The 27,157-nt window shown below is 27.6% G+C and overlaps 4 protein-coding genes across 5 annotated transcripts; 2 read left to right on the top strand and 2 right to left on the bottom strand.

Annotated features, from left to right (window-relative positions):
- On the top strand, window positions 1-19,038 carry LOC145756373 (patatin-like phospholipase domain-containing protein 7). The gene is made up of 33 exons (XM_082572363.1): window positions 1-240; window positions 469-531; window positions 1,149-1,236; window positions 1,703-1,794; window positions 2,041-2,303; window positions 3,070-3,235; window positions 3,770-3,900; window positions 4,689-4,836; window positions 5,077-5,159; window positions 6,127-6,322; window positions 6,746-6,828; window positions 7,173-7,260; window positions 7,725-7,784; window positions 7,908-8,018; window positions 8,537-8,659; window positions 9,005-9,270; window positions 9,804-9,927; window positions 10,131-10,229; window positions 10,674-10,812; window positions 11,181-11,376; window positions 12,104-12,272; window positions 12,656-12,838; window positions 13,025-13,187; window positions 13,438-13,667; window positions 13,895-13,964; window positions 15,464-15,580; window positions 16,037-16,188; window positions 16,507-16,643; window positions 16,861-16,990; window positions 17,208-17,289; window positions 17,511-17,611; window positions 17,935-18,082; window positions 18,222-19,038. Exons 2-33 carry the CDS (start codon window positions 472-474, stop codon window positions 18,302-18,304), a joined length of 4,281 nt encoding a protein of 1,426 aa, XP_082428489.1. The 5' UTR covers window positions 1-240; window positions 469-471; the 3' UTR covers window positions 18,305-19,038.
- On the bottom strand, window positions 18,816-22,329 carry LOC145756415 (ferry endosomal RAB5 effector complex subunit 4-like). The gene is made up of 7 exons (XM_082572366.1): window positions 22,124-22,329; window positions 21,239-21,352; window positions 20,847-20,980; window positions 20,362-20,563; window positions 19,996-20,111; window positions 19,768-19,919; window positions 18,816-19,403 (listed from the first exon to the last, which is right to left on the bottom strand). Exons 1-7 carry the CDS (start codon window positions 22,266-22,268, stop codon window positions 19,319-19,321), a joined length of 948 nt encoding a protein of 315 aa, XP_082428492.1. The 5' UTR covers window positions 22,269-22,329; the 3' UTR covers window positions 18,816-19,318.
- On the top strand, window positions 21,778-26,150 carry LOC145756389 (deoxycytidine kinase 2-like). 2 transcript variants are annotated; one of them, XM_082572364.1, is made up of 7 exons: window positions 21,778-23,060; window positions 23,490-23,596; window positions 24,018-24,217; window positions 24,679-24,823; window positions 25,038-25,153; window positions 25,232-25,328; window positions 25,578-26,150. In XM_082572364.1, the coding sequence occupies exons 1-7, from the start codon at window positions 22,820-22,822 to the stop codon at window positions 25,686-25,688; spliced, it is 1,017 nt and encodes a 338-aa protein (XP_082428490.1). In that variant the 5' UTR covers window positions 21,778-22,819; the 3' UTR covers window positions 25,689-26,150. The 2 variants fall into 2 exon arrangements, with proteins under 2 accessions (XP_082428490.1, XP_082428491.1); XM_082572365.1 differs by lacking the exon at window positions 24,018-24,217 and adding an exon at window positions 24,404-24,582.
- LOC145756431 (dolichyl-diphosphooligosaccharide--protein glycosyltransferase subunit KCP2-like) lies at window positions 25,990-26,725 on the bottom strand. Its single transcript, XM_082572367.1, has one exon. It carries the CDS (start codon window positions 26,691-26,693, stop codon window positions 26,286-26,288), a length of 408 nt encoding a protein of 135 aa, XP_082428493.1. The 5' UTR covers window positions 26,694-26,725; the 3' UTR covers window positions 25,990-26,285.
- Window positions 26,726-27,157: the final 432 nt, after the last annotated feature.

The raw sequence follows: 27,157 nt of genomic DNA on the forward strand, positions 1-27,157 counted from the left end.
AAAATATAAACAACCGTCACGAAAGGTTACTTTTTTTAATTCGTTGTCCAGCTGTCAACAACTATAACAATAATAAAACAAGACAAACGAGTTTAATGCAATAAAATTACTAAGTCATTTTGTATTTGAAACGATGAACTTTTCTTACTGAACTACAAGAAAGTTGAATTAAAAATATAGAAAGAGCAGACGTCGAATAAATTGACATTTTGACACCAGCAGACCAGTAAATTAGCAAAGGTTTGTTGAATTTTTTTATGGATTTTTCGTAATTGATTTGTAAATATTTTAGAGCAGCGTTGTTTAATACTTTCGTGAGATTAATGTAAGGATTTGTATATTTAAAAAGCCTGTCATCACTAAATATTAACGTATATATGGTTTAGTAAATTAAAAATAATGACCATCAGACCATTAACTAAAAAATTTAAAAAAAAACATTTTACAATTATTTTTTTTAAATTTTAGAAAATGGATTTTATATCTAATTCTCTATCTTGGGTTTTGAACACCATTAATGCTGATAATACAGTAAGTTTGCAAATCTTTGTTTTGTTTTTTATTTTTTCAACTATATATATACATCTTAAAAAACAATAAATCAATTGCTTAAAGTGATGTCAGTACAATAAAAAAATGGGACAATGTTCATATTTTAGCATGTTCAAGTTAACTAATTTTTATTTAATTTATTGTTTTAATGCATGTTACTATGACTAGACCTAGAGAAACTAATTAGTTGCTTTTGTGACAACTTGTATCCTAATGCACCACTGTATTAACATAGTAGACTATTTACCATTAAATGACTAATAACTTTAGGAAAAAGAAACCATAAACAAATCAGCAAATTAAGTGTAGCTTAAACTGTAGTTCATATGTTGTCTCAGTGCTTAATACTTTAAACAGATATTTAAAATAAAGTTAAAATATCTTATAGGTTTAATATTAAGAAAGGATTTTTAAATTAATTGTAAAAAAAATAATAACGTGTTTTTAAATTATAGCTTTGCAGTTTGTAAATGACTAAAAAGATGTGAAAGGTGTAATTAAAACTTAGAACTATGTTTTTTCGGCTTGTAATAGCATGGAATATTCTCATTTCATTCTTGTTTTTGCTTTCAATGATTATTTTATTTCAACTTCAGGCATTTATATGGATGGGTACGATGGCAACGTTAATTGTGACCGTTTTTTCATTTGTTTATGTCATGAAGTCAAGAATACAAAACCCAAGTAAGCTTATTTTTTTATATGCACTATTATCAATATTATAATATTACAATGCTACATTGTTGATTTTAACACCTATAATACCCAGTCATTAACATTTTTATTCCAAACCTAACCTTTCTCATAATTACCTACACTCCTTTATTTCACCCCATAGCCTAGTCTTTAAACCTAACTAGCTCTTGATCCTATCACTAACTAAACTTTTCCTAGAAACCCAACCTATGTCCCCCGAAACCTAAAAACGATTTACTAATACTACTTCAAGTGTTAAAAAAATATTTCTGTTTGTGGTGACTTACCTAATTTTCATAACTTTACCCTACAAAATTTTACATACTACATATTAAAAATAATTATTTTAATTTAATAATAATGTCATCACAGAATATTCAAAGTTGTTCGAAACAAATATTGTTGATTTTTTAAAGTTTTTAGCTCAAAAAATTAAAATTTTTATTGTATATAGTTATCCATGTACCTGAGGTTCAATCCAATCGAAAATATCGATTCAGAAAAAGAGACAAAGTCCAATTTTATGCCAGAAAAGTTTTTCGAAAGGTAGTCATTATTTTTAGATTAAACTTAATAAACAAAAACAAAAATTAATTAAATTAATATTAAACCGTATAAAAAAAATATAATTAAATATGGCATATAGAAACAATGCCAGTAGTTAGATAAAATATATTTATCATTTTTTTGTTAACAATTAATTTTTTATGTTACTAAAATTTGAATTAGTAAAATCAAAAAAAAAAAAAATCTCTTTAAATGTTTCAGTTTGTTGTTTTTGTTTATATCCAGGGTCGTGATACGGCAAATAAGCTTCAAAGGCAAGTTTCAATGATCAAAGAAGGAGTGTCAGTTCCCGCTTACAGTCGATCTGGAAGAAGACTTCAAAATCGGGAAAGAATGATGATCTTAGCGAAAAAAATGTTCAGCGGCAAGCGGGCTCCATCTTTGCTTCAGAAAAAAGAGTTGCCATCCAACGTATTGGAAGCTGATCATTATGATGAACCAGCTCCCAACCTACCCGAAGAAGTTTTATATTTATTGCAAAGTGTAAAGTAAGTTGTATAGGCTATACTTTATTTTAATTTTGTATATAAACTGTAGCCCACATATTAGCCTTTGTTAAATTGACAAAGGCTCAAACTCCTCTTTAGCAGTCTTAACATTGATAGGCTCCTATAATTGTTAACCACAATATTAATTTGTTCTTAATTAAAATCATAAATTAATTATGTTGTACTGTAAAGTTCAAGTGGTATATTATTGATGATAGTTATTTTTAGGTAGGTATAAAAAGGGTTTTATTTTTTTTAAAACAATATATTTGCTTTGTATAAGGTTTTGTTTTTATTGTAATAATGACAAGCTGTTATGTTGTTGACAAGTTTTTGCATAAAACAAACATTTGACCACACAAACTCTTGTGTGACTTAAGTTTGTCAAAATATCACCCACACATGCATTGCTATTTCCTGTATGGAAAAAAAAAAACCTGTCAACAAAAATTCCAATGCCTAATAATAAAAATTTGGTAAATACGTAACAGTTTTCCCAAAATGACAATAAAAAATAACTTCCCTAAAATAGTATGAAATCTGTTGTGGTAAAAAAGTCACAATCTACATAATTTTACAATAGGTTTGATTACTATGCTGTGTAAATAATATTATTTATGGCATGTTTTAAGTTTCAAAATTAACTTTGGATTTCTGGTGCATTATTGCATTATTCATTGTATATTTTCCTATTACTGTTATCAATGCTAAAAAAACTTAAAAAATATAACTATAATAATGATATATACTTTTTCCTTTTTTCTAGAGTATTTGGTCATTTTGAGAAAGGAGTTTTCCTTCAACTATGTCGGCATATGGAAACAGTTAACTTAAATCCCGGCGAATGTTTATTTAAGGTGGGTGAGGGCGACAAGTGGCTTTACGTGGTTCAGGAAGGCCAAGTAAACCTTTACATCAACGAAGAAGTGGAGGTAAGAATTGATTTATTGCTTAACTCTGTAACAGGAAATTTTAATTATTGATTCTCGGAATCTTTGGCTTGACTAAAACTTACTATGCATATAGTGTAATTGGTAAATTTTACAGTACTTACTAATATTTACTTTTTAATTATGTTTTGAAATATGCTCTTTATTTTTTCATTTAAATGGCCACTAAAGTTGTAATTAGATATTAAACTATATCCATATAAAGTGTATGATATAGTACTTTAAACAAATTTATCTTTTAATATTTTTCGAAATATGCCCCAATTTATTTTTTATAAATATAATTCAATGAACAACTAAGTCCTGAAAAAATGTTTAACTATAAAAAAAATTTCACAAACATTTATTATCAAATCTTTAATTTTATTAATTTTTTTAATTTACCCTAATTTAAATTAAATATTCAACTAAGTTTTTAAATAGATGTTAAACTATATTAAAACAAACTTTTTTTTACCAACGTTTTATGTAAATTTGTATATTATTATATTCTCTAAAACTTAATTCTTATTTTAGGTAAAATTAAGTGAAGTAACAGCAGGAGAAAGCTTGTACAGTCTACTCAGTATTTTAGATGTTCTAACAGGTCATGAGGCTCCGTATAAAACAGTATTTGCTCGAGCCATCAAAAAATCAATTGTTTTAAGGTAAGTCTTTATTAGAAATTATTCTCACCCTAAGTGATTAACAAGTAATGCAGAATTAAAGTTTTAAATAACAGGGTATTATATTAAGTATATGTACATAAAAACTAATAACTTGTAACTTGTACGTGTTTCTTTAATGTTCTACACAACTAATCTCTTAACAAGTCTACTAAATGAATAAAGAGAGTATTTACATGTATAAGAAACTAATTGTAAGTAGGTCGCCTTAATTACTTTGCAATATAGTTAACAATACTGTTTAAATAACTTGCTAAAAATAAATTTAAATTTAAAGTTTAAATACTTATTTATCTTTAAAAACTTTATTTAACACTTTCTTGAATTAATTAAAAAAAAAAAATCTAAACCATTTTGTTTTTTTAAAAATTTTAATATTAGGAAAATGCAATTCAGCCAAAAAGCGTTAAGTCTGCATTTACTGATGCATAGCAATTCCTTGCTATGCATTTGCTGATGCATAGCAAAAGCGTGTACTGTTTAGTTTATTCTATTTATAAATTTTAAATTCAAGATTTAAAATATCACAAAATCATCAATATACCAACTAACCTGTTAGATTTAATGATTAACCAGTACATATAAATAAATTTAAACAAAAGCTAACAGTAAATTTGATACTCTATCAAAATTTCCACTACAACTTAATAAAAGCAATACGTTTTTAAAATTAAAAATGGTTACTATTAAAAATTGTTAATCTGTATATACCCCTACTGTGTCATATATTTTTGATTTCTTAAGTCTTGTTCTTTTTTATTGTCATATAGACTACCTGCAGAAGCATTTAGTGAGGCATTCAAAAATCGCAAGGAATCTTTGGTGCAAATAGTTCAGGTTATAATGACTAGAATGCAACGTGTAACTTTTTTGGCACTTCATAATTATTTGGGACTTTCACAGGAGTTACTCAGACCTGTAAGTAAACTTTACTAACATTAATTTTTAAATTTAAGTTTGCTACATTTTATTGTACTTTTATTAATTTAATTTTAAGTTATTTTAAGCAAGATTTTTAATGACTTTTTACTATAAAAAAAAATGATACTCAAATGACTTTTTTAAAAATATTTTTTTCTAAACTATTTAAATTTTTTTTAAGTGCAAAAATTCTTTAAGTAAAACATATTTATAGTTCAAAATTTGTTTATTTAACAGACTAGGCACGATGGAGATTATCGTTTATCTATAAGAAAAATATCCTCATCTAGTGTATTAGGAGGCTTAGTTGAAAAACACGAGTAAGTGAAAACATTTTAGTAATTTGATGTAAGTGTAATATGTTGTTCTGTAGTTGTTATATAATATAGAAAAGAAGTGTATCATCAATAGGGTTTATGTTATTAATTAGTTCCCTTTTTTAGTTTATTTTAGATAATTAAATTTGTCGTTTGCATTTTTTAGATCGATTTTTAAATTATCATAGTCATAAAAATATTATTTTCTGTATATACTAAGTTATTATGATAATTTGTAATTCATTAATAAATGCACGAGCCAAATTTTTTATTTGACATTATGCCATAGTCATGAATATATTAGTCATTATTTATTTTGTAATAATGATTAGTGGGAATTTTTTGGTAGTGACCTAATAGGCTTAAAGTTCAATTTAAAACAATTTGTTTATTTGATTGATGAAATTCTAGTCTGTATAATTTAATTTTTACTTAATATTATATCCCTATTATCTAAAAAAATGCATATAAATAATGTAATTAATATATTTTTCAGTATAACTTTTTAAAGCCCTCTATTAGTGATATTTTTATACTCAAATATTAATAAAGTTGGTATCACTGCACGCAAAAATGATTGTACTTTAAATAATTTCACCTACTTTTTAAGTTACACAACTTTTTATAATTATTTTTAAAAAAGGGGGAAGCCTTGTTTGTGATGAGGTAGAAAGTACTAACTTGTATACACTCACTACGCTACTTAGTACTTTCTACGTCACACAAAAAAATATGGTAACCTGTTTTTTATGTTAATCATTTTCCATTTTTTTTTGAAAATCAAATTGTAAGTTCCACAGACATTTTTTAAAGATTTTAAAGCCATTTTGTGATTCATTGTCAACCATACTAACTTGCTATATACATCACTTACAAAATTGCAAAACTCTGTAACATAACACTTTAAGTATTAAAAATACCTTTAACTAAAATTCACTTAATTAAAAATTTATTTTGTTTTTATTTACAGTTTAAGTGCAAGCCAATTAAAGAAACAACTTGATATAAACGATGAAGATTTATTAGAAAACAATAAAATTTTACCCGACGAACCCCCAAAATCAAACGAACAACTTTCTAAAACTGTTTCATTAAATGAAGTAGGTTCACCGATGAAAGAAGTAATGATGTTACCAAGAAGTGCATCTCAACCAATGTTTATAAATGTAAGTAGTGAGTTATATATAAAAACATGCCTTTTTTTCACTTTAAAAAATTTGGGTCACGTATGTTGTCCGGCTCTAGACCAAACAACGTGCCATTTACCATAGGTGATAATTCTCTCGCACCGTAATTCAGAAGAGAGAATTTAGGAGAGCCGTAGTGTAATTATGTTTTGTCTAGAACCGGACAACATACACGATTTAAAAATTTTTGTAATGAAAAATAAATAAATGTACTTTTAGGCTGTTTTTTTTTAAGTTAAAATTGTGTTAGTTTAAATATAAAACTATTTATCATTGAGAATTTACTTTAAAATCCCAGATTAAAAAAACGGAATTTTCAAACAAAAAATAAATTGTCATTAATTGTTTTAAAGTTTAATGTATGTTGCAGTATTTAACTAACTTTTATTTTATTTTTTTTAGAAACCAAGTTCTCTTAAAAAGAAAACAATTCGGTTTAATGATTTGGACACAGTTGTTGATGATAATGATAATGTTTTTCACAGGTATGTATAATAAAGCTTAGTGGACAATACACATATGTTAATGTATTTTTAATATATGTGCATTTAAAGTAAATAAAACTGCCTTTTGTGGTGTGTGGGTAAATTATCAAAGGCTTTTATTAGTTACAAGTTGCGACCATATTATGACAATTAAAATATGTGATAAAGATTTTAGTAGGTTTCATATATTTTCAATTTATAAACCTTTAAATTAAAAATTTGCTGTTTGTGGTATAAGTGTAAAACAATACCGCCAATATAATGTTTTAAAATCATTTTTTATTTTAAATTCTTATAAAAATCCAACTTTATTTGTTTTTTTAAAATTATTTTTTGGTTTTCAGACAGTCAAGCCTTCCAGCAAGTGATCGAAGACGAAAAGAATTTCAAGAAAAAGTCCGACAAGCTCAACAATCTTCAATGGATAATGTTGTAAGTTTAACTATAAAATCACCAGTTAATCATTGTATGAAAACAAAACCTAAGTAACCATCCAAAACACCAATAACTAAAACACCAGTGCCATAAAAGTTGTTAGGTATTTATTGGCTAAAGAAAGAGCACCAGTAGCCATTAAAAACACAAGTTGCCGAAAACACCAGTAAAATCAAAATTACCAGTTATTTATTTGCCATAATAAAAACACCAATAACCATAACAAACGTCAACTATAAAGGTACCAGTTTTGTCAAAATCAATATTCATTTGTTGACTTAACCTCAAAACACCAGCAGTGTAAACCATAAAAATGCCAGTCAAAATTACCAGCTACCTGTTGACCAAACCCCAAAACACCAGTAGTGTAATCCATAAAAATGCCAGTAACAATTACCAGCTACCTGTTGACCAAACCCGAAAACCAGTAGTGTAACCATAAAAAATTTTTATTTTTAAAGGCAACTTGTCAAGATCTATCTGATGATGAAAGTATTACAAAAACAGATTGTGCTACGAAGGTAAGATCTATGTTATTTGTTTAACAGCAAAAATTAACATAAGTTAGATTTAACAAAATTTTGAAAAATTACAACATTTTAAATTTTTTACTTATTCGTGTATTTATGAAAATTTTTTTTTAGATATTCGAATTAAATGAGCCAGAAGTGTTAGATTTAGTTACAGATGATTTATGTCAAGTTTTTGGTATTGATGATACAGAAACTTTACAAAACAACACCACCTTGCTAAAGGTCAGTCTTTGATTAAAAAAAATATAATTCAAATGTTAGGCAATTTTTACTTCATTTTAGGCTTAATAAAATGGTTTAGTTAAAATTGATTTTAATTTTTTTTTTGTGTATATATTTTTATCCTCGATGTGGGAAGATCGAATGAGCGACCTAAATGTGGAGTAACAACAGTTACCCGGACCCAGTCTCGAGTTGTCTGTGGCAGTTTGGGATGTTATATAGTCTATAATTGCGCGGTAATTATGCTGCTGATTAAGTGCTGGCTCAGCAGGAGTTCTCACTGTTTAAAGCGCCTTACTCAAGGGCGCTACAGCATGAGAGCAGTGGGGATTGAACCCATGACCTCATGGTGGTGTAGCAAGTGTTCTTACCACTACACCACGCTGCCGGTCAAATTTAAATTTTAGAATTAAAAATTTAAATTTACAAACTAACCACAACTTTAATCATAAGTGTATAGCTAATAATAAAAAAAACAAAGAATTGTAATATACAAGTTAACAACTTTTTATATGCAGGTATGTAAAGGTTATCAGTTAATTAAAGAAGGTGATCAAGAGGTTTCAATTTATTTTGTGGTCACCGGGAATTTAAGAGTTTCACAAAATTTACCTGAACTTGGCTTCGACGATTCGCGAGAGGTTAATAAAATTTAATTTTAAATATTTTATTAAGTTTGTCTGTAGATATGTCATTTTCCTTTTTTATCTTATTTTTGATGATATTTTTAACTAACACTAGTTGTAGACATCTATATATAATGAGGCCTTCTAAAGGAAATATAAATAAATGTCCATTTATAAACTTGCAAAAATAAAAACTGTTGTTTGTGGTGTGCAGGCAAATTATCGTAGGCAACTCTTAGCCAAAAGCTGCAACCATATTAAGACAATTAAAATTCTGATTGTAGGGTGGGCTATTGACCAGTACTTTCAATGTAATAGTTTTTTAAACATTATTTACACTCAACTTTTGTATTTTTTTAGGTGACATTGTTTATAGCAAAACCTGGTATGCTAACAGGTCAGTTGGCAGTTCTAACAGGAGAGCCTTCGTTTTTCGGGGTAACCGCTTTATCTGACTCAGTAATTGCCAAAGTAACTCGTAAAAACTTCTACAACATGATGTTATTGTACCCACACATGGTATTAAATACAGCTCATACTGTGATGTTGAGAGTTAGTCCGTTTGTGCGACAGATTGATTTTGCTTTGGACTGGGTGATGGTAGATGCAGGAAAACCACTTTACAAGTAAATGCTCTAATTTTTTTTTGTGAAATAAAAAAAATAAAAAACCGGCAGCGTGGTGTAGTGGTAAGAACACTTGCTACACCACACATGAGGTCGTGGGTTCAATCCCCACTGATATCATGCTGTACCTTGAGTAAGGCGCTATAAACAGTATAACCTCCTGCTGAGCTAACACTTAATCAGCAGTATAATTATCATAATTTATAATAACCCAAACTGCCACAGGCAACTCGAGACTGGGTCGGAGTAACTGATGTTACTCTATGTTTAAGTCGCGCATTCGACTTTCCCACATCAAGGATAAAGATATATACAAAAAAAAATAATAAAAAAATATATATTTTTAAAGTGTGAGGAATTGTAATACAATTGATCTAAATTTAAGCATTCAAATATTTTAAAGTTTGGAAAAAATTTGAGTAAAATAATAAGATTCAGTTGCATTTTTAATATTTTATATTTTAAGTATATATTAAACCAAGTTTCTGATTAATTTTTATATACTTTTTTAAATACTTTATCAATTTTAACAGACAAAGCACGTACAGTGATTGTATGTATATTGTTCTACATGGAAGATTAAGATCTGTGGTTTCAAAAGCTGATGGAAAAAAGGAATTAGTTGAAGAATTTGGTAAAGGAGAAATAGTTGGGATGGTATGTTAAAAAAAATTAAAATTTTTTTAGTGTAATAATGACTAAAAAAAGCCAACCAATTTAAAACAAACATAACAATATCATAACATGCAGTAATAAATATCAAATTTCACTAAAAACAGTATTACCGTATTTTTTAACTATTTTTTCTTATGGTTATCTGTGCTTGTAACAGTTTTTAAATTTATATTTTTTTTTTAAAGAATGAAGCGTTACGAGGTAGTGCTCGTACCTCTTCCCTTCATGCTATAAGAGACACTGAACTTGCTAAAATACCTGAAGGACTTATCAAGCATATAAGGGTAAGAATATTAATATCTTATTAATTTTTAGAAAGAAGAATATCAATAATTTGGTGGCCTTTTTTTAGAATATTATTTAATTTTAAATGAATTTATTTTTTGTGTTAATTTTATAAAAATTTTATGTCTGGTGTAATTAAATTTGTTGTTTATTAAGCTTTATTTTATATATACAAACAGTGCATTTCCTTTATTATCCATATATAATGATATTACCTATATATATATATTGGTGGTTAATGTATATAATATATATATGTCCAAATAATAAGTTTAGAAAATAAATAAAACTGCTGATTGTTATGCGCAAGTAACATATCACAGATATTTGTTGCTAGATCATTTTATGACAATTAAAACACCAACCATAGGGCGGGATATAAACTCGTCATAATTAGTATTTTTAACATTAATTTAAAATGATATAATTTGTTAAAAATTTAGAGAAGACATCCAATGGTAGTGACCAGATTGATTTCTTTAATGTCGGACAAGTTGTTAGGAAATATGTTATCACAACGCTCAACACAGAGAAACAAACCAAACGATGTTCTTGCTCATAAACAAATCATGGGAGAAGAAAGTAAGTGAAAAATGGCATTTTTTAAACAAGCACAATCTATTGTAAGGTTATTTTGTCAATGAGGTCAAACTTCTTGTTTATTTTGTCAAACTTCTTGTTTGGTTACAGATAGAAAACATATTGTCATTAGAAAAAAACTTTATATACTTAGCTTAAAAACCTTTTAGCAAATTTGTAGAAATAAAATGATTATTCAAAAGATTTTTTGAAAAATCCTAAATTTAAATTAGGTAATTAGACAAGGATTTCAAGTTAAACTATAATTACATTAGATTTTTGTGTTATCACAAAAATTTGCCCAAAAACAGTATATAATTTTTTTTTTCACTTTTGTTTTTCCTTTTTTTTTAAATTTAAATCCTTTTTAGCCACTCTTGCTTATGGTGATGTTTCAAACCATCTTGCCAACCTTTCCACTGTAGCAATATTACCAGCCTCCCATGACGTACCACTGGACAAGTTCTCAATGGAGTTACATCACTCACTTACTCATATATGTGGCCAGGTGTTAAGACTAAGCAGTGATCTAATTAAACAAAGGCTTGGAAATAACGCACTGGACAGGTAGAATTATTTATTTATTTTTTTACTCGACAGGTAGAATTATTTATTTATTTTTTTTTTCTTTATTTTTTTTTTAAACATAGAGTAACATCAGTTACTCCACCCAGTCTCGAGTTGTCTGTGGCAGTTTGGGATATTATAGATTTTAATTGCCCGATAATTATACTGCTTATTAAGTATTGGCTCAGCAGGAATTTATAGCGCCTTACTCAAAGGCGCTATAGCATGAGATCTGTGGGGCCCACGACCTTATGTGTTGTATAGCAAGTGTTCTTACCACTACACCACGCTGCCGGTGTTCTTACCACTATACCACGCTGCCATTATTAAAAATACAATTAGAAAAATAGTTATATTTTTATATTGCTGATTTGTTGCTTACTTGGATTAATATGGTACTTTTTCACATTTGAAATTACAATTTGATCTATTTATAATAGGGCTTAGTGAACAATATTTATATGTATGTCTAATTTGAAGGCTCCCAAAATAATTAAAACTGCCATTTGTGGTGCCTATGTGAATTATCACAAGCAAATATTAGTTTTGCGATCAAGTTACAACAATTAAAATCTCGATCGTAGGGCGGGCTTTCGACTATTATTAGATAATTAAGTAACTTATTTTGTTTAAAATTAATATCTAAAAAAGTTGGTAGAAAATTTTTGAATTTTTTTAATCCTATATTATTTTTTTAATATATTTTTACCCTTTTTGTATTTTCTAGCCCTCATGAATATCGGTTATCAAACTGGTTAGCCCACCACGAGGATTTACATCAGATGGTTTTATACCAAACTGATCAAACCATGACAAAATGGACGCAGAGATGTATAAGACAAGCTGATGCTATCCTTATTGTTGCACTCGGTGATGGGGAACCAAATGTTGGAGAGGTAAAAAATTAGAAATTATTACAATTTTTCTAATTCTACTATAGCCTAAACAAAAAATCATTGACTGTTATAGTTATACTGAAACAATGTCGAATTTTTTTATCTCCATACTTTTACTTATGTTTTAATTACAAAAATTAAATTTAAAACAATTATCTTTGTATAATGGAGCTAGGTTGAAGACATACATTTATGTATGCCGAATCTTTAGGCCTTAAAAAAAAACTGCCATTTGTGGTGCATGGGTAAATTGACATTAGTGAATATTGGTTTCGACTGTATAACAACTATTAAAATGAGAACTATCTACTAATATTTATAAAGATTAAAAAATTAGGCCAAAAAAACTAAATTTAAAATTATTTTTAATTATTTTTCTTTAGCTTGAAGCTCAAGTAGAAGGAATGTCGGTCAGAGCTTTAAAAATTATGGTTCTGCTTCACCGACCAGGGATTGTACGACCAACGAGGACTGTTGATTGGTTGAACATGAGGGGTGGGTTGACAGACCACACCCACATTAAAGGCCCCAAGCGGTTATTTGCTAGAACCAGAAGATCAAAAATGGTTTGTTCAAAAATAAATTTTTTAAATTTTTTTAAATTTTTTGTTTAAATTTTAAATAATTAATTTTTATATTTGGTAAGGTTACATTTTTAATGATTAAATACCTTATAACTGTTTTTTTTCAAAAATTGCGTATTTTTATTAAATAATAATTTTTATATTCAATTATTTGGAACAATTTTTAAGGATGAATATTGGAACAAATTGTCAACTAAACCCGTCGATCGCTTCACTGATTTTTCGAGGTTAGCGAGATTTCTAACCGGTACCTCGGTAGCTTTGGTGTTGGGTGGTGGTGGTGCTAGAGGGTTGTCTCAGATCGGTATAATTAAATCATTACGAGATGCAGGTAACATAGTTGTGAAATTTTAGAATAAGAATATTTTAATTTTGTGCTTTTTTTTGGGGGTTTTTAAATAGGTTTAAAAACTTTTTAATATTTAAGCTGGTTTTTGGATTAGAACATTTTATAATGTTAAAAAAGCTAAATTTTTTTTACAAATGTTTTTTAATTGCTTTAAATTTTTTTTTTAGTAAAATTCATAGTTTTTTCTATTTTTTGTTATTTTTTTTTTACAAGTTTTTTATATAATTTTCAGGTATCCCAATAGACATGGTAGGCGGGACATCAATTGGAGCTTTTATGGGAGGTTTGTGGTGTGCTCATCGTGATATTGATACAATGCGAGAGAAAACTTTAATTTTATGTGATGATATGAGCTCGATTTTAACCAAAATCATCGATTTAACTTACCCATTTACTTCTATGTTCTCTGGTGCTTCATTCAATCGAGCAATTTATTCAATTTTTAAGGATATTCAAATTGAGGTAAGTGTAAAAAATATTAAAAAACTTGATAATTTAAATAAAAAAAATTAAGATTCATGTTCAAAATTTCATTTTGTTGTAAATCTCATTAGAAACTATGCACTTTAAAATTTCCCTGAGTTACTGTTTAGGACATATTGTTAAAATATTTAGGTAAAATTGCCTTAAATAAAAAGTTTAAAAAATTCTGATGACTTTTTAAAATAAACTCATTTGTTATTTTTTAGGATTTATGGATTCCATATTTTACAATAACAACTGACATTACTTCATCAGAAATGCGAGTGCATACCGACGGTATTATAAATTATATTTCGTTAATTCTCGAAGCCTAATTTTCACAATTTTTACTTAATGTAAACAATTGAATATTATTATTTAACTTTTGCATGTTTTTTGCTTGGCTATGCAATAAGTTGTAGGTGTATAGTCTAGTATTTAAAATTGTATTTAAATAAAGGCTACAATCTTTTTTTTACAACCAAACATACACAAAAAAAAATTGGTTATGGTATTTTTTTCAGCATTAAAAAAACAATGATATTATCATATATTTACATTTACTTTAGCCAGTTTTGCCTTAAATGAATTTAACACTTTAAAAAAGCATTTTCATGTACAATAACCCAGCTAACAAAATACAAATTCACCCTTATTTCTAATAACCCATTTAACAAATACAAATTTCCCCCCATTTATGATAATTAACTTCTTACATACAAATTTACCCCCATTTTTCAGACCCCATTTCTTACATACAAATTTACCCTCATTTTTGATAACCCACCTACACTTACAAGTACACCCTCTCACTTACCCACTATAATACTGGTAAGTATGTGAGCAGGGTCGTTATGGAGATTTGAATTTACCCCCATTTTTTTGTAAAAATAGGCCCATTTTTCATAACCAACCATCACATACAAATTTACCCCCATTTTTTATAACTAACCCATCACATACAAATTTACTCCCATTTATGATAACCCACTCTTTACATATAAATTTACCCTCATTTTTGATAACCCACCTACACTTACAAGTACACCCTCTCACTTACCCACTATAATACTGGTAAGTGTGTGAGCAGGGTCGTTATGGAGATTTGTAAGAGCAAGCATGTCATTTCACCCTTACCTCCCCCCCTTATGTGACCCCAGGGATGGCCATATGCTACTTGACGGATGTTTTGTCAACAATTTACCAGGTTAAATAAGGAAAAAATGCTTCCACAAAGAAAAAACTTTAATAAAAAAAAAGTTTTTTAGCTAAGTTAGTAAGTTGGTGATACAGAAAAAAAAGAGATTTTAAAAAGGTTAATTTTTTTTGTGTCAAAACAGAAATCTCTACATCAGCGAATGGCCATCTCTGGAAAGTTGAATTTTGCATGTTTGTGTTAGTGTGTTGTTTGTACTACTTTGTCCTAACTGCTTGCTAATCAATTTTTATTTTAAAATGTGATTTTTTGGTTTTAAAGCAACACTTATTTTATTTGTGCTTTAAACTAATTTATTTAACATTTTTAAAGGCTGTTTGAATTTTTGCGTATTGAATTTTTTGCTAAACTAATTTTTGCTTTTTTTGCTTAAAAAAACTAACAAACTTACAATTTATAGTTTGATATAATATAATATTGACTATTTGTTGTAAAACATTTAAATAGGTATTTTAAACTTATATTTTTAACTTTGTTTTGATATTTTTTTAATGATCAAAATCAAACCCTAACCATTATTTGTTCCAATAGTTTTCGTCACCACAAATACGAGTTTAATTTGTGTGTATTTGGCATGTAGGTTGGTTATGGAGATATGTGAGGGCAAGCATGTCGTTGTCAGGTTACCTGCCCCCTTTATGTGACCCCAAAGATGGCCATTTGCTGATGGATGGAGGTTATATTAATAATTTGCCAGGTAGAATTTTTTTGGGGAATCTTTTGGGAAAATTTCATTTTAAAATTTTTTTTTGGATTTTAATCTTCTTTTTTGGAAGCATTTTTCTTATAATTAAATACAATAAATTTAATATTTATTTTTATATGTTATTTTATTTTTTTAATAATATGTTATAGGCTTATTTTTAATAAGAGATGTTAGTTTGTAAATTTATGTTACACTTAGCTCTTTTTATTTGTATTATTTCTTGAAATTAAAATAATAATAACTTTATTTTTTTAGCGATAATTTAATTTTTTACTTTATTATTGAGTCATGTCTATATGTAAATAAAATGGATTTTAATTTCGATAAAGAATCGTTTAAAAATTATTGCCTTATTTAACTTTTGTAAAAATGAAATTATAAACATTTTTTTGGCATTTAATTTTTTTTTTAAATTAAAACAAAAATTATTTTTAATCTTCCATCAAGGTGATGTTGCACGAACAAGAGGAGCAAGTAAAGTAATCGCTGTCGATGTTGGATCAGAAACTGAGATGGATTTTACGAATTATGGAGATTATTTATCAGGATGGTGGTTATTGTGGAAAAACTGGTCGGGAAGATGGACTGGAAGAATAAAAGTAGATTTTTTTCTAATTTTTAAATTTTTTTTCTTTTTTTTTGTTGAGAAATACAATATTTAAAATTTATACTTCATTAGAGGTAATTTTTCAAATGTTTATTTTTCAAATTTTTATTCATATTTGATCCACATTTTAATCATTTTTATTTCTTATCATCTAGCTGTTTTCATTTTTGGTATATTAATGTTTATCAGCTAACTTAAATGGTGTTATGACAGTTTATTATATTAAACACGAAATGTTAAAATATTTTCCAATTAATCTAAAAACCAAATTTCAACAATTTTTTGTTTTTAATAATTTTTTATTTTCTAGGTGCCAGATTTGAATGATATACAATCAAGGTTGTCATATATTTCATGTCACTATCTTCTAGAGAAAGTTCGACATTCAGATTATTGTTATTACATTAGACCCCCAATTATTAAATACAAAACCCTGGATTTTCATAAGTAAGTTAATTAAAAATTTAATTTAATGTTGGGTTCACAAAAATGTATAAATTTTACAAGCTTTGGGTTAATAAAATATTCGTTGAAAAACTTTCAAAAATCTGCCCCAAATAATTGTATTTAAAGTACATTAATTTTAGTGAAGTTTTTTTTATTTTATTTTCCTAAATTTACAATCGTATTTTTAACCTATCTCAAATATTTTTTTGTTTTTTAGACATTCTGAATTGTTTGATGTGGGGATCAGTCATGGAAAAAAAGTTTTCACAGACGAATGGTCCAAGAATTTCTGGATGGATTTGTTAAAAGATAATGGGAGCACAAACTTGTCAACTTCACAATCTACTGTAAGTTTTAAATTAATATAAGCAAGCTGTCAATACAGAAAAGTGTTGGCAGTTTTGATCTAAAAGTATTCTTTTTTTTATTAATTTTAATAAATATATTTTAGGTAGTTTATATTTGAATTCATTTTTTATTATGAAACAATGTTTTTACATAATTTTTTTTATTATTTTGGATTTGATAACTGCCTTTAATTTAATTCATTTTTGTTATTAATAGATAAGAGCTGATATTTCTTTCACTGATTTATCTGAAATGTTTACGAAAATGGATTCACAAACAGAACTTAAACCATATACTGGTAACTTAAACTTGAATGTTTAGAAATTCTTAATGAATTTATTGCTTTAACAGCCTTTAAATATCACCTAATTAAACTAAATTGCAATTTTATGTCTTTATTATGTAATCATATTTTCTTCTTTTTTTTTAAATGCTTTACATTTTCCATAAAAATTTTTTCATATTTTGATTATTTTTTTATATTAATTATTTATTTTTTTTAAACTTATTTATCCATAGATTCTGAATGTGAGTTGGAATATGATTCCTCTCCTGAAATTTATCACAGAAATAGAAATAAGTTAAGGAGAATGAGAAGTGAACCTTATAACATGTACCAGGTTAGTTTGCACCACAATTCATAATTTTTATAACAATTTTTTAATCTAGTAGACATCTTAGTGAATTGAAACAAAAAATTTAGAAAAAGGTCATTGGACTTCTGCATTTTAGCTTATAACTTTACCTTGATTTTACCAACCGTTTTTTGTTGTATAATCTTTTTATTCTGTAATGATTTAAAGATTTAAAAAAAAAAAAAGTTATGGCTAAATTAAGAAATAATCCCTTGGCCTATAAAAGTTAAACAACTAATATTTTATACCAACTTTTTAAACTAAATTCTTACTTACATTTTTTTTTTATAAATTTTAAAATTTTTTAGATGAAGAGTATTGACTCGTTTGAAGACAACGATCCGGTCGGATTCTACTCAGATCACACTCCCCTCCACTTGAGCAGGGACACAATGGATGAGGAGATGGATGAACATTACAGGAGCATGAATTACCTCAGAAAGGGATCACTACCAGGTAGAAAGAACAAAAGATTGTAAAAACGGCAATTTTCAGCTATTTGATTTTTTTTACATTTTTTAAGGATTTAAATAGGTTTTGCTAATAAAAAATTTTTAGTACTTTTTTGTGAAATATTTTAATATTTTTTCTTTAGTAAGTCACAGTAAGACTTTGTATTCCTCGGAGGAAGAAGACGAAGTAGATTCCTCAATGAAGTTGCTCTCCTCTTCCTTATAGAGCTTAAAATTTGTAATTATCAAATATTTATTTTTTTGATTTCAACATTTATTTAAAAAAATTTTTTAAAAAGATGAAATAATTTTTGAAATAGACTAGTTCAACAATCTGTTTATTTTTTGTTACAACAAAAACTAATAATAAATAATATATATTGCTTTATTTATTAATGGCTAAAGGTATATATATATACATATTGTCTATGTATAAATACATATTGTTTTCATGAAATTTAAATGTGATTTCATATGTTTTAGTTATTAATATTGCGGTAAAATTTATATATTTTAAAAAAGCCTGGTGTGATTCACGATATTTGTACAGTTTTTGTCCACCATACTTTTTGTTTTTCTCTGCCTAATATTATTTATCTTATTAATTCTTCAGTAATATTATTGTTCTATGTTTTTGCTTGTTTTTTTCTTCTAATATCCTCAATATATGGATACATAGTGAACATAAAAGTGGTAAAAATTCTTAAGACCCAAATTCAATATCTCAACATATTTATTCATACACAAAAATGTTTGATCAATTTTAAAAGGATATTGCTGTTGTTTGAGTTAGTTTTATATTAAAGCTTGGTGCATATTTGTTACAATTGCCTTCTTTTGTAGCACATGAGGGTAATAGGTTATGTATTATAGAATTTTATTTATATCTTGATTTTTTTCTTGTGATTTGTTTTAATTTTTTCAAATACACATCACTGTGTTTAAATCAAGTTATTTTAAATTTAAAAGGTTAAAAATTATTTTTTATAAAGAAAAATATTATAACTAATAAAATTACAGGAGAGGTTAATCAAAAAAAATTACAATTATTGCACATAAGTAAAATCACAACAAGTTTAATAAAATTCTACCAAAACCCTTCTTTAAGAAAATACCTTTTATTTCCGAAAACATTTCTCCAAATGTAGTTTTAAAATTTTGGTTATACATTCATTTAAAACAAAGGATTTTTAGTAATATAATTTCTTTAATTAAATACGTGGTTGTATTACAAATAGCGTTAAAGTTTTAAAACAATTCTGTTGTCAGAAGGAAAAAGTGAAGAACTAAATTCAGTGGCGGGCAGTACGCTCATCAAATGTGGCCTAAAAATAATTTATCTTTTAACTTTATTGATGGTACTAGTTATTTTAATATATTTATTTATCTTTGATGTGGGAAGGTCAACTTTACGACCTAAACATAGAGTAACATCAGTTATTCTGACCCAGTCTTGAGTTGCCATCAGCTTCGAGATATTAAAGCTATTGTAATTGCCTGATAATTGAACTGTTGATTTAGTGCTGGCTTAGCAGTAGTTTGTACCGCTTAAAGCACCTTACTCAAGGGCGATACAGCATTAGCGCAATGGGATCAAACCCACGACCTCATGTAGTATAGCAATTGTTCCAACTACTAGACCATGCTGCCAGTTGTAACAAATTTCCATATTGGGTCTTATTTGTTTACCTTAAAACACCACTTTCTGCCTTTCTCATAATATCAGTTAAAATATGTAATATCTGATTCTGGCGATATTTGGAAATAATTAGAGAATCTGTAAACAAATGACACAAACTTGCATTCTTCATTCGTAATATTTCTGAATCAGGGGGGTCAATCTAAATGTAAAAATTTAACGTTTTTTTTTTACATAGTCCGAGTTAATATTATATATATAATAATTGAAATTTCTACTTGTAGATCCTTTTGTGTTGTTACCCACTTTCCCATCACAGCCAAGCAAAACAGAACATCATGTTTCATTGGCCTTTTGAAATACCTTTCATCCAGTTCTTTATGATTTGATGAAACTGTTGAAAAATTAAATTACATCTCTTCAATATTCCACCCAATTTTAACTATATTTTTAAAGTCTATATCTCTATAGAAATGCTGTAACATTTATATGTGAAACTAATAAAACGATACAAATTTTATTAATTTACAATTTTTAAACCTATATCTGGTCAATATGTTAATGTTATTCCCTAAGCATATGTGTTTCAAAATGCCTTAGTTTAGGTTACCTACCTTAAAATTGAAAATATTTTTTTATCTTACCACCACCGTCAATCACACAATCCACCCCCAATCCTCCCGTTTCATCCATGATAATATTCCTCACGAATTCATGACCCGACAGCAACCTCTCTACATCCAATGACATACTTCTTAATATCTTTGCTTCATCTTCATTTGCAGAAGTTGCAAATACCTTGACTCCTCTTTCGCGAGCTAATTGTATGGTTAGGATGCCAAATGACTAAATTTAAACAATGATCATTAAAAACCCCTTTTTTATTACCATGGGGTATTAGCGTGCACTTTTTAATTATTAATCTTCCTTTAAACCCTCAAAAAAGTGAATAACATGTATGTTATTATGAGCGTGTTTTAGTTGCAAATCATTACCATATTTTGACAACTAAAAGGTAGCTCTTAGAGCGTGGTGTTATGTTTTATTTATATAAATATTTTCGAAATAGAGTTTTTTTTATATAGGCCTATATATATTTGTATCAAAAAAATATTTATTTAAAACTTACGGACACGGCATTACAAATTAGCAAAGTATCTCCGGGCCTCAACCTTCCAAGATAATGTAGTGCATTGTAAGCCTTTAATCCGTCCATTAAACATGAAGAAGATATTTCCCAAGATAGTTGTGAAGGTTTGTCAACTAGAGACACAAACAAAAAATAATTAAAGCTAGTATTGTGATGAAAAAATTTTAATTAAAAGAATATGAAATATTATACCAAAATAAATAGTAAATATTATAACAGTTAAGGCAATTTAACACAAATTCAACCCAAGCATGTAAAAAAGCTTACAACTAACTTCAAGTTATGAAAAAATGCGAAGTTACTTACACCTCTTGGGTTATCCACATTACAATAAAACGGATAACTTAAAAAACTTTAAAAAAAATAAATACCTAATAGATATTCAGGTACTTGGCAAGTCCCCACTTTAATATTAAAATATTGATTAATTGGCAAAACACCAATAACTTCATCCCCGACTTGAAATCTTGAAACTTCTGATCCAACTACAAAATATAATTTTTTAATCAATTTAATTTTTTAATCGGAAAAGTGGAGTAAAAAAGAATTAATAGCATTATCTGATAAATGGAAAACAATGACAAACAAATGACAAAGACATGTGTAATAAGTGGGATAATAAATACTAAACAAATAATTAATTTAGAATATGACTTAAGATAAGTTGACATCATTATATTTTAGATAAATTGTGTAGGCATAAAAAGTTTAGTTATTATTTAATATAATTACATTAACATATAAGTAAAAGATAATCAGCTATAAGAATAATCATATAAAGTAGATTTCATTTAGTCAGTTAGTTGATAATATTTGTATTTATTTAAATATTTAAATTGGTTTTTCGCGCATCAATGACAGTGATTTTAAAGATATACAATAAATATTACATTAATGCGACGGGAAAAAATGACAAAATTAATTTAATGATTTAAAACATGCCATAAATATTGATATTAACATAAAAATTTCAAGTATGTTATGGCATGGTCACCAAACCCAGAATATCTAGTATGTGTTTTTTTATTTTTTTTATTTTGGTTTTTCGCGCATTGATAAAAGTAAATAATAAATATGATATACAATTAATATTACAACAATGCGACGGGAAAAAATGACAAAATCCACTGTTTTACATTTATTGTAAATTTAGTTTGTTTTATTTGTAAATTTAAGTCTTATTAAATATAAATAGACAAATCCAAAGGTTAGAAGGTGAACAGCAATAAGAAATTTTTTTTATAAAGTTTTTTTACCTTCTATAACAACTCCTGCAATATCTCGAACAACAACGCCATCTTTATATTCCAAACTTGCAAATTTCTTTGCAATATCATTGTCTAATTGCTCAATGCTGCAAGTTTTTACTGCAACGGTTACCGATATAAGGTCCAAGTCCATAGCTAAATAGTTTTATAAACAAATAAGAAACACCCACGCGCAATAAAATATAAACAAACTAAAATCGTATCACGTGACTAAATGGTCATCAGCTGATTTCTAAAAACAGCTGTTTTGTCCTAAAAATATTATATAAATGAGTACAATTATAATACGCGCCTAATATTTAAAAGCTGGGACGTAATGTAGTATTTAGAATATTAAACTTCATTGCATGAGGTCCTAAGTTCGATCCTTACTTCTTTTATTACCTTTAATTAACGACTCTGGCGCATGTCAAATCAAAAATCAAGCAGGGGGTGAATTTCAGGCAAAATATTGAAAAGGATAAAAAAATTTTAAAGACAGCTTAAGCCGAGGCCTAGTTTAAAATATTTTACCAAAACATTACAATGTAAAGTTTTCTATTCTACATCGAGGATAAAAATCTACAAAAAATCAAATTTAAATTTTTGAACATGATTGCCAGTGAGGCGAAACGTTTTCTATTGCAGTATGTTTTCATACTTTAGTAAGCGGGAAAATTTTCTGTTATTTCTCGCGCGAATATTATGGTTTGCCGAAACCTCGCGCCAAATTTTAGGCAAAGAAACTCATTTTCGGCGTACGAGTTTGGTGTAAGGACTGTTTCTCAATTTTTAGCAGATTTTCCGTTTAGTTCAAGTTTTTCGATTCGTTTTCTTCAAAATTTTCATAAACTTCACTGTAAAATCATGGAGAGCCCACAACTTAAACGTCAACGAAAATCGACGACGATCCGAAGAAAAAAGATCGCGATTGAGGGAAATATCGGTAAATAATTTCTATTTTTGTGGGTATAATTATTATATACAGATATATAAGTAATGAAAAAATATATATCAACTTTTTGACATTTTTCGTTAGTATTTTTTTTTGTTACGTGTTCTGGCTGACTGTTTATTTTAAACTAATTAAAGTGTTTTATTTTTTTTAATTGTTAATATTATCAATATTTTAATTTTTTAATTTAAAACACAAAATAATTCTTATGCATTTGGCAGAGTATTTATATTGATTTTTTGACATTTGGCTTTCAAAAAATTCCCTTTTTCTTATTGATTTTTAAAGTCTAACCAGTTAATTTATCTTTTTATGGCAAAACAATATTGATTTTTGAAAGTCTAAAAGCATTAATTTAAAAAAAAAAGCAATTTTTTAATAATTTTTTATTTTAACAACTGAAACCCTTTTAATTTTTAGCCACTGGTAAATCAACTTTCATCAAAATGTTGGAAGCAGAAAATCCTGATTGGTCAGTTGTTCCTGAACCTGTTGCAAGATGGACAAATATTAACTCGGACGATCAGGTTTAAAAAAAAATAACTTGCTATGTATATAATATTAAAATTATTAGAAGTTAATTTAAAGCAGTCGGCAGCGTGATATAGCCATCAAAACACTTTACTACATCAGTACATAAGGTCCTGGGTTCAATCCCTACTGCTCACATGCTATAGCCCCCTTACTGCCTTAAGTAAGGTGCTTTATAAAAATAAACTTCTGCTGAGCCAACACTCAATCAGCAGCTTATATACTGGTCAATTATAGTTTACAATATTCGCAACTGCCTAAGGAAACTTGGGACTGGGTTAGGGTAACTAATTACCCTATGTTTGGGTCAGAAAATCGATCTTACTACATCGACGATAAACAAATAGATAAAAAAAGTAATTTAATAGTTGCAATTTTACTAGTTCATTGGTTTAAATATAAAGTTTAATTTTCAAGGCGGAGGACTTAACAATGTCCCAAAAAAGTGGTGGAAACCTTTTACAAATGTTCTACGATGACATAGCTCGTTGGTCTTATACTTTTCAATCTTACGCTCTGTTAAGTCGCATGCGATTACAAAGAAAACCACTACCTGATTATTTACTCGACACTGCTTATCCAGTGCAGTTCTTTGAGCGGTCCTTGCAGTCAGATAGGTAGTAGTTCGATTCATAAACAACAAAAAATTAACCAAGCTTACATATGCTCATTTAGTTAGCATTTTTTTAAATCTCTGCTTGTCGATATTAAAAATTCGGGCGCTCACAGAATTGCACTGGATTGGCATGTGGAACTTTGAAGTGTTAAATTCCATTTTAATAAAAAAAATTATAAAATACTAGATCACAAATTCACAAAAAACGGGCGGAAATTTACTTGATACATTTTACAACGATCCAAAGCGATGGGCATACACTTTCGAGTCTTATACTTTTATTGCTAGAATGAAAGAAGTATGTAAACCGCATCACTCCACTAAACCAGCAGTGCATTTCTTTGAGCGTTCAGTTTATAGTAGTCGGTATGTTAAAGTAGTTAAAACCAGACATTTTTTCTAACAATTAACCCAGTCAGAAGACTAAATATAAATGTTAAATTAACATGTATTTTGCTTCAGATACATTTTTGCACAAAATTGTTACGAGAATGGAGTAATGACCGAAACTGAGTGGAATATATATCAAGATTGGAGCTCTTATTTGTTGGGAGCTTTAGGGGAAATTAGACTTGATGGAATTATTTATCTACGAGCAAACCCAGATGTAAATTTTACAACAAAAACTATGTTTTTTTTAATTTAAAAATGAAATTTTTAGTACTTAACGAAGATGAAAATTTGGTACTAACAATTAACAAAAAAGGGAAATCGAAATAAATTCCTTTCTTAACTGGGATTTGTAAGATTTTAGTATGAATATTTTTTAATTTAAAAAAGCCTAAATTTTGGATTTACAAACACTACATCATATTTTCTAGGTATGTTATAACAGAATGCAGAAACGAGGTCGACCAGAAGAAAGTGGAGTTTCGCTTGATTACCTAAAACAATTGAATGAAAAACATGAAGCATGGTTGTACAGAAATGAAGTGGAGTAAGTGATCCTATTAAAAAGTCTTAAAAATTTAGTATTTCAACTTTGATATTTAAATTTTTATTATTGTTATGGTAGAGTGCACGAAACTTTAAAAGATATTCCGATTCTTATAATAAATTGTGATGATGAGTTTGTCGAAAACCCCGAAAAAAGTCAGGCAATGATGAAAGAGGTAAAACAATTTGGTTTTAAATTTAAAGACATATTTTTTGTTGTACTAGACTTGCTGTGGGGCTTTGTCAATATTTATATGCTGATTCTAAATGTACAATAACTTTGTACTACTTAAATAAAATGTTTCTTTGTTATATCACTTTATACCCTTCGCCAAAACATTGTATTTCTATTTAATTTAACAAATGGGTAAAATCTAATACAATAGGTATGTTATTACAATATAGTTAACACTTTCTCGCTTTAGGTGAAACAATTTGTTGGGGGTGCAACAGACCCTAACGACTCTGGCATTGATTCAAATAATGCATCATTAGGTAGCCCTCAAGATTCAGGCAATTCTGATATCGAGTTATAGTAAACCAATATTGAAAATTAAGAAATTATTCAAAGTTTTTAGATATTTCATTTGAATCTCAATCATTTTTTTCTTATTTCGTAGCTGATGTTTTACTAATTTTCTACTGTATTTAACATATGTTTGGTTTTGTTATTATGGTTTTAAAAAAATAAATATTAAATGTTGTTTTTAATTTTTATAAAGAAATCTGAAATGTTTTTTTTGTTACTTTTGCTTTTACACCTTTTTACTCAATGTTTTGTTTATTTTACATTTTATTTGTAGAGTACTACACCATGTTAATTAAAATGTTAATAAATTGAATTGTAGTAGATTTTAAATTTCCACAAAAACAACTGTTGTAAGACTAATAATTTTATTATTAATATAAAATGCATCATATACACTGGATTTATTGTTTAAAATGTAGTCAAAAAAATAATAATTTTTATCTTTGTTAATTGCACCAAAAGAAATTCTATTTTACCTAATTGTGAAACAAATGTATACACATTGTATACTAAAATAAAATTTTTTTTTTTTTTTTAAAATATAGTTGTAATGGCTGCTTCATTAAGTATTTTAAATGCATTAAAAATCGAGTTTGTATAAAGTTTAGTGCTTCCTCTTTTTGGATTTTGTGGCCTTAGTTGCAACAGGTCCAGCGACTGATTGATATTTCGAAGCAGAAATTCGGTTAATATAATAAAGTGCAACCAATGAAAATACAATACAAGTAGTCACACATACTCTGTGTACCATTCCCGAAGCTGCAGAAGCCAGAACTAGGCAGATAATAATTTCAGGGAACACTTTGGCTTGAAAATAATCATCAAAAAATGCACTTTCGAAATTATTGAAGCCTGTTAGCAACAATATAAACAAAATTGATCCCAAAAATCCTCCAACTATGGTTAATATCTCAGTAGACGCTAGTTGAACTTTGAAATATTGCATGACAGAGAAAAGCAAAACTGAAATAATCAGTGAGACGACTGATGATGTCTTTGCACTTAAAACCATTTTAAATATTGATGTATTAATCTCTTAATAATAAATCTAAAAACATTAAAAATTTATTTTAAATAACATGTACTCAATAATACATTAATAATTTAAGCAAACTCTTTAGTTAAAACCTCATATTTGCTACACACAATCGTAATTTTTATTTTCCAACGTAAATAAAATTCCACTGACCAGAAGCAATACTTATATGATAACGTATATAAACAATATGATGACGTATCTTCTATTAATATAAACCGTCTAACACACCCAATAACTAGACATAAAACATTTAACGAATTTACACAAATTCCATTTATTTATTGTTGATTGCATTGATGCAAATATAAAGAAAAAGGCAACTCCCGACGTGGCGACCTAATTATAATCATAAAAGCTCACGCACCTTCTAAACTTCCAAGCCGACGATTAACGAACTAACATCGATTTGTGATTTCCCACGTCAGCAGTGCTTCCAA

Source organism: Corella eumyota, chromosome 1 (genome assembly GCF_963082875.1).
Source record: "Corella eumyota chromosome 1, kaCorEumy4.1, whole genome shotgun sequence".
Taxonomy (NCBI): Eukaryota; Metazoa; Chordata; class Ascidiacea; order Phlebobranchia; family Corellidae; genus Corella; species Corella eumyota.

What these genes read in the sequence shown, in the direction of transcription:
- LOC145756373 (XM_082572363.1), top strand. Translation starts at nt 472, where the DNA reads ATGGATTTTATATCTAATTCTCTATCTTGGGTTTTGAACACCATTAAT. An exon ending in CCAGAAAAGTTTTTCGAAAG is followed by an intron (nt 1,795 to 2,040) that starts GTAGTCATTATT and finishes GTTTATATCCAG; the next exon opens with GGTCGTGATACGGCAAATAA. An exon ending in AGAACTTAAACCATATACTG is followed by an intron (nt 17,290 to 17,510) that starts GTAACTTAAACT and finishes ATTTATCCATAG; the next exon opens with ATTCTGAATGTGAGTTGGAA.
- LOC145756389 (XM_082572364.1), top strand. Translation starts at nt 22,820, where the DNA reads ATGGTTTGCCGAAACCTCGCGCCAAATTTTAGGCAAAGAAACTCATTT. An exon ending in CGCGATTGAGGGAAATATCG is followed by an intron (nt 23,061 to 23,489) that starts GTAAATAATTTC and finishes TTTAATTTTTAG; the next exon opens with CCACTGGTAAATCAACTTTC. An exon ending in CGGTCCTTGCAGTCAGATAG is followed by an intron (nt 24,218 to 24,678) that starts GTAGTAGTTCGA and finishes ATTTTGCTTCAG; the next exon opens with ATACATTTTTGCACAAAATT.
- LOC145756415 (XM_082572366.1), bottom strand. Translation starts at nt 22,268, where the DNA reads ATGGACTTGGACCTTATATCGGTAACCGTTGCAGTAAAAACTTGCAGC. An exon ending in TGCAGGAGTTGTTATAGAAG is followed by an intron (nt 21,353 to 22,123) that starts GTAAAAAAACTT and finishes TATATTTTGTAG; the next exon opens with TTGGATCAGAAGTTTCAAGA. An exon ending in AGTACCTGAATATCTATTAG is followed by an intron (nt 20,981 to 21,238) that starts GTATTTATTTTT and finishes TTGTGTCTCTAG; the next exon opens with TTGACAAACCTTCACAACTA.
- LOC145756431 (XM_082572367.1), bottom strand. Translation starts at nt 26,693, where the DNA reads ATGGTTTTAAGTGCAAAGACATCATCAGTCGTCTCACTGATTATTTCA.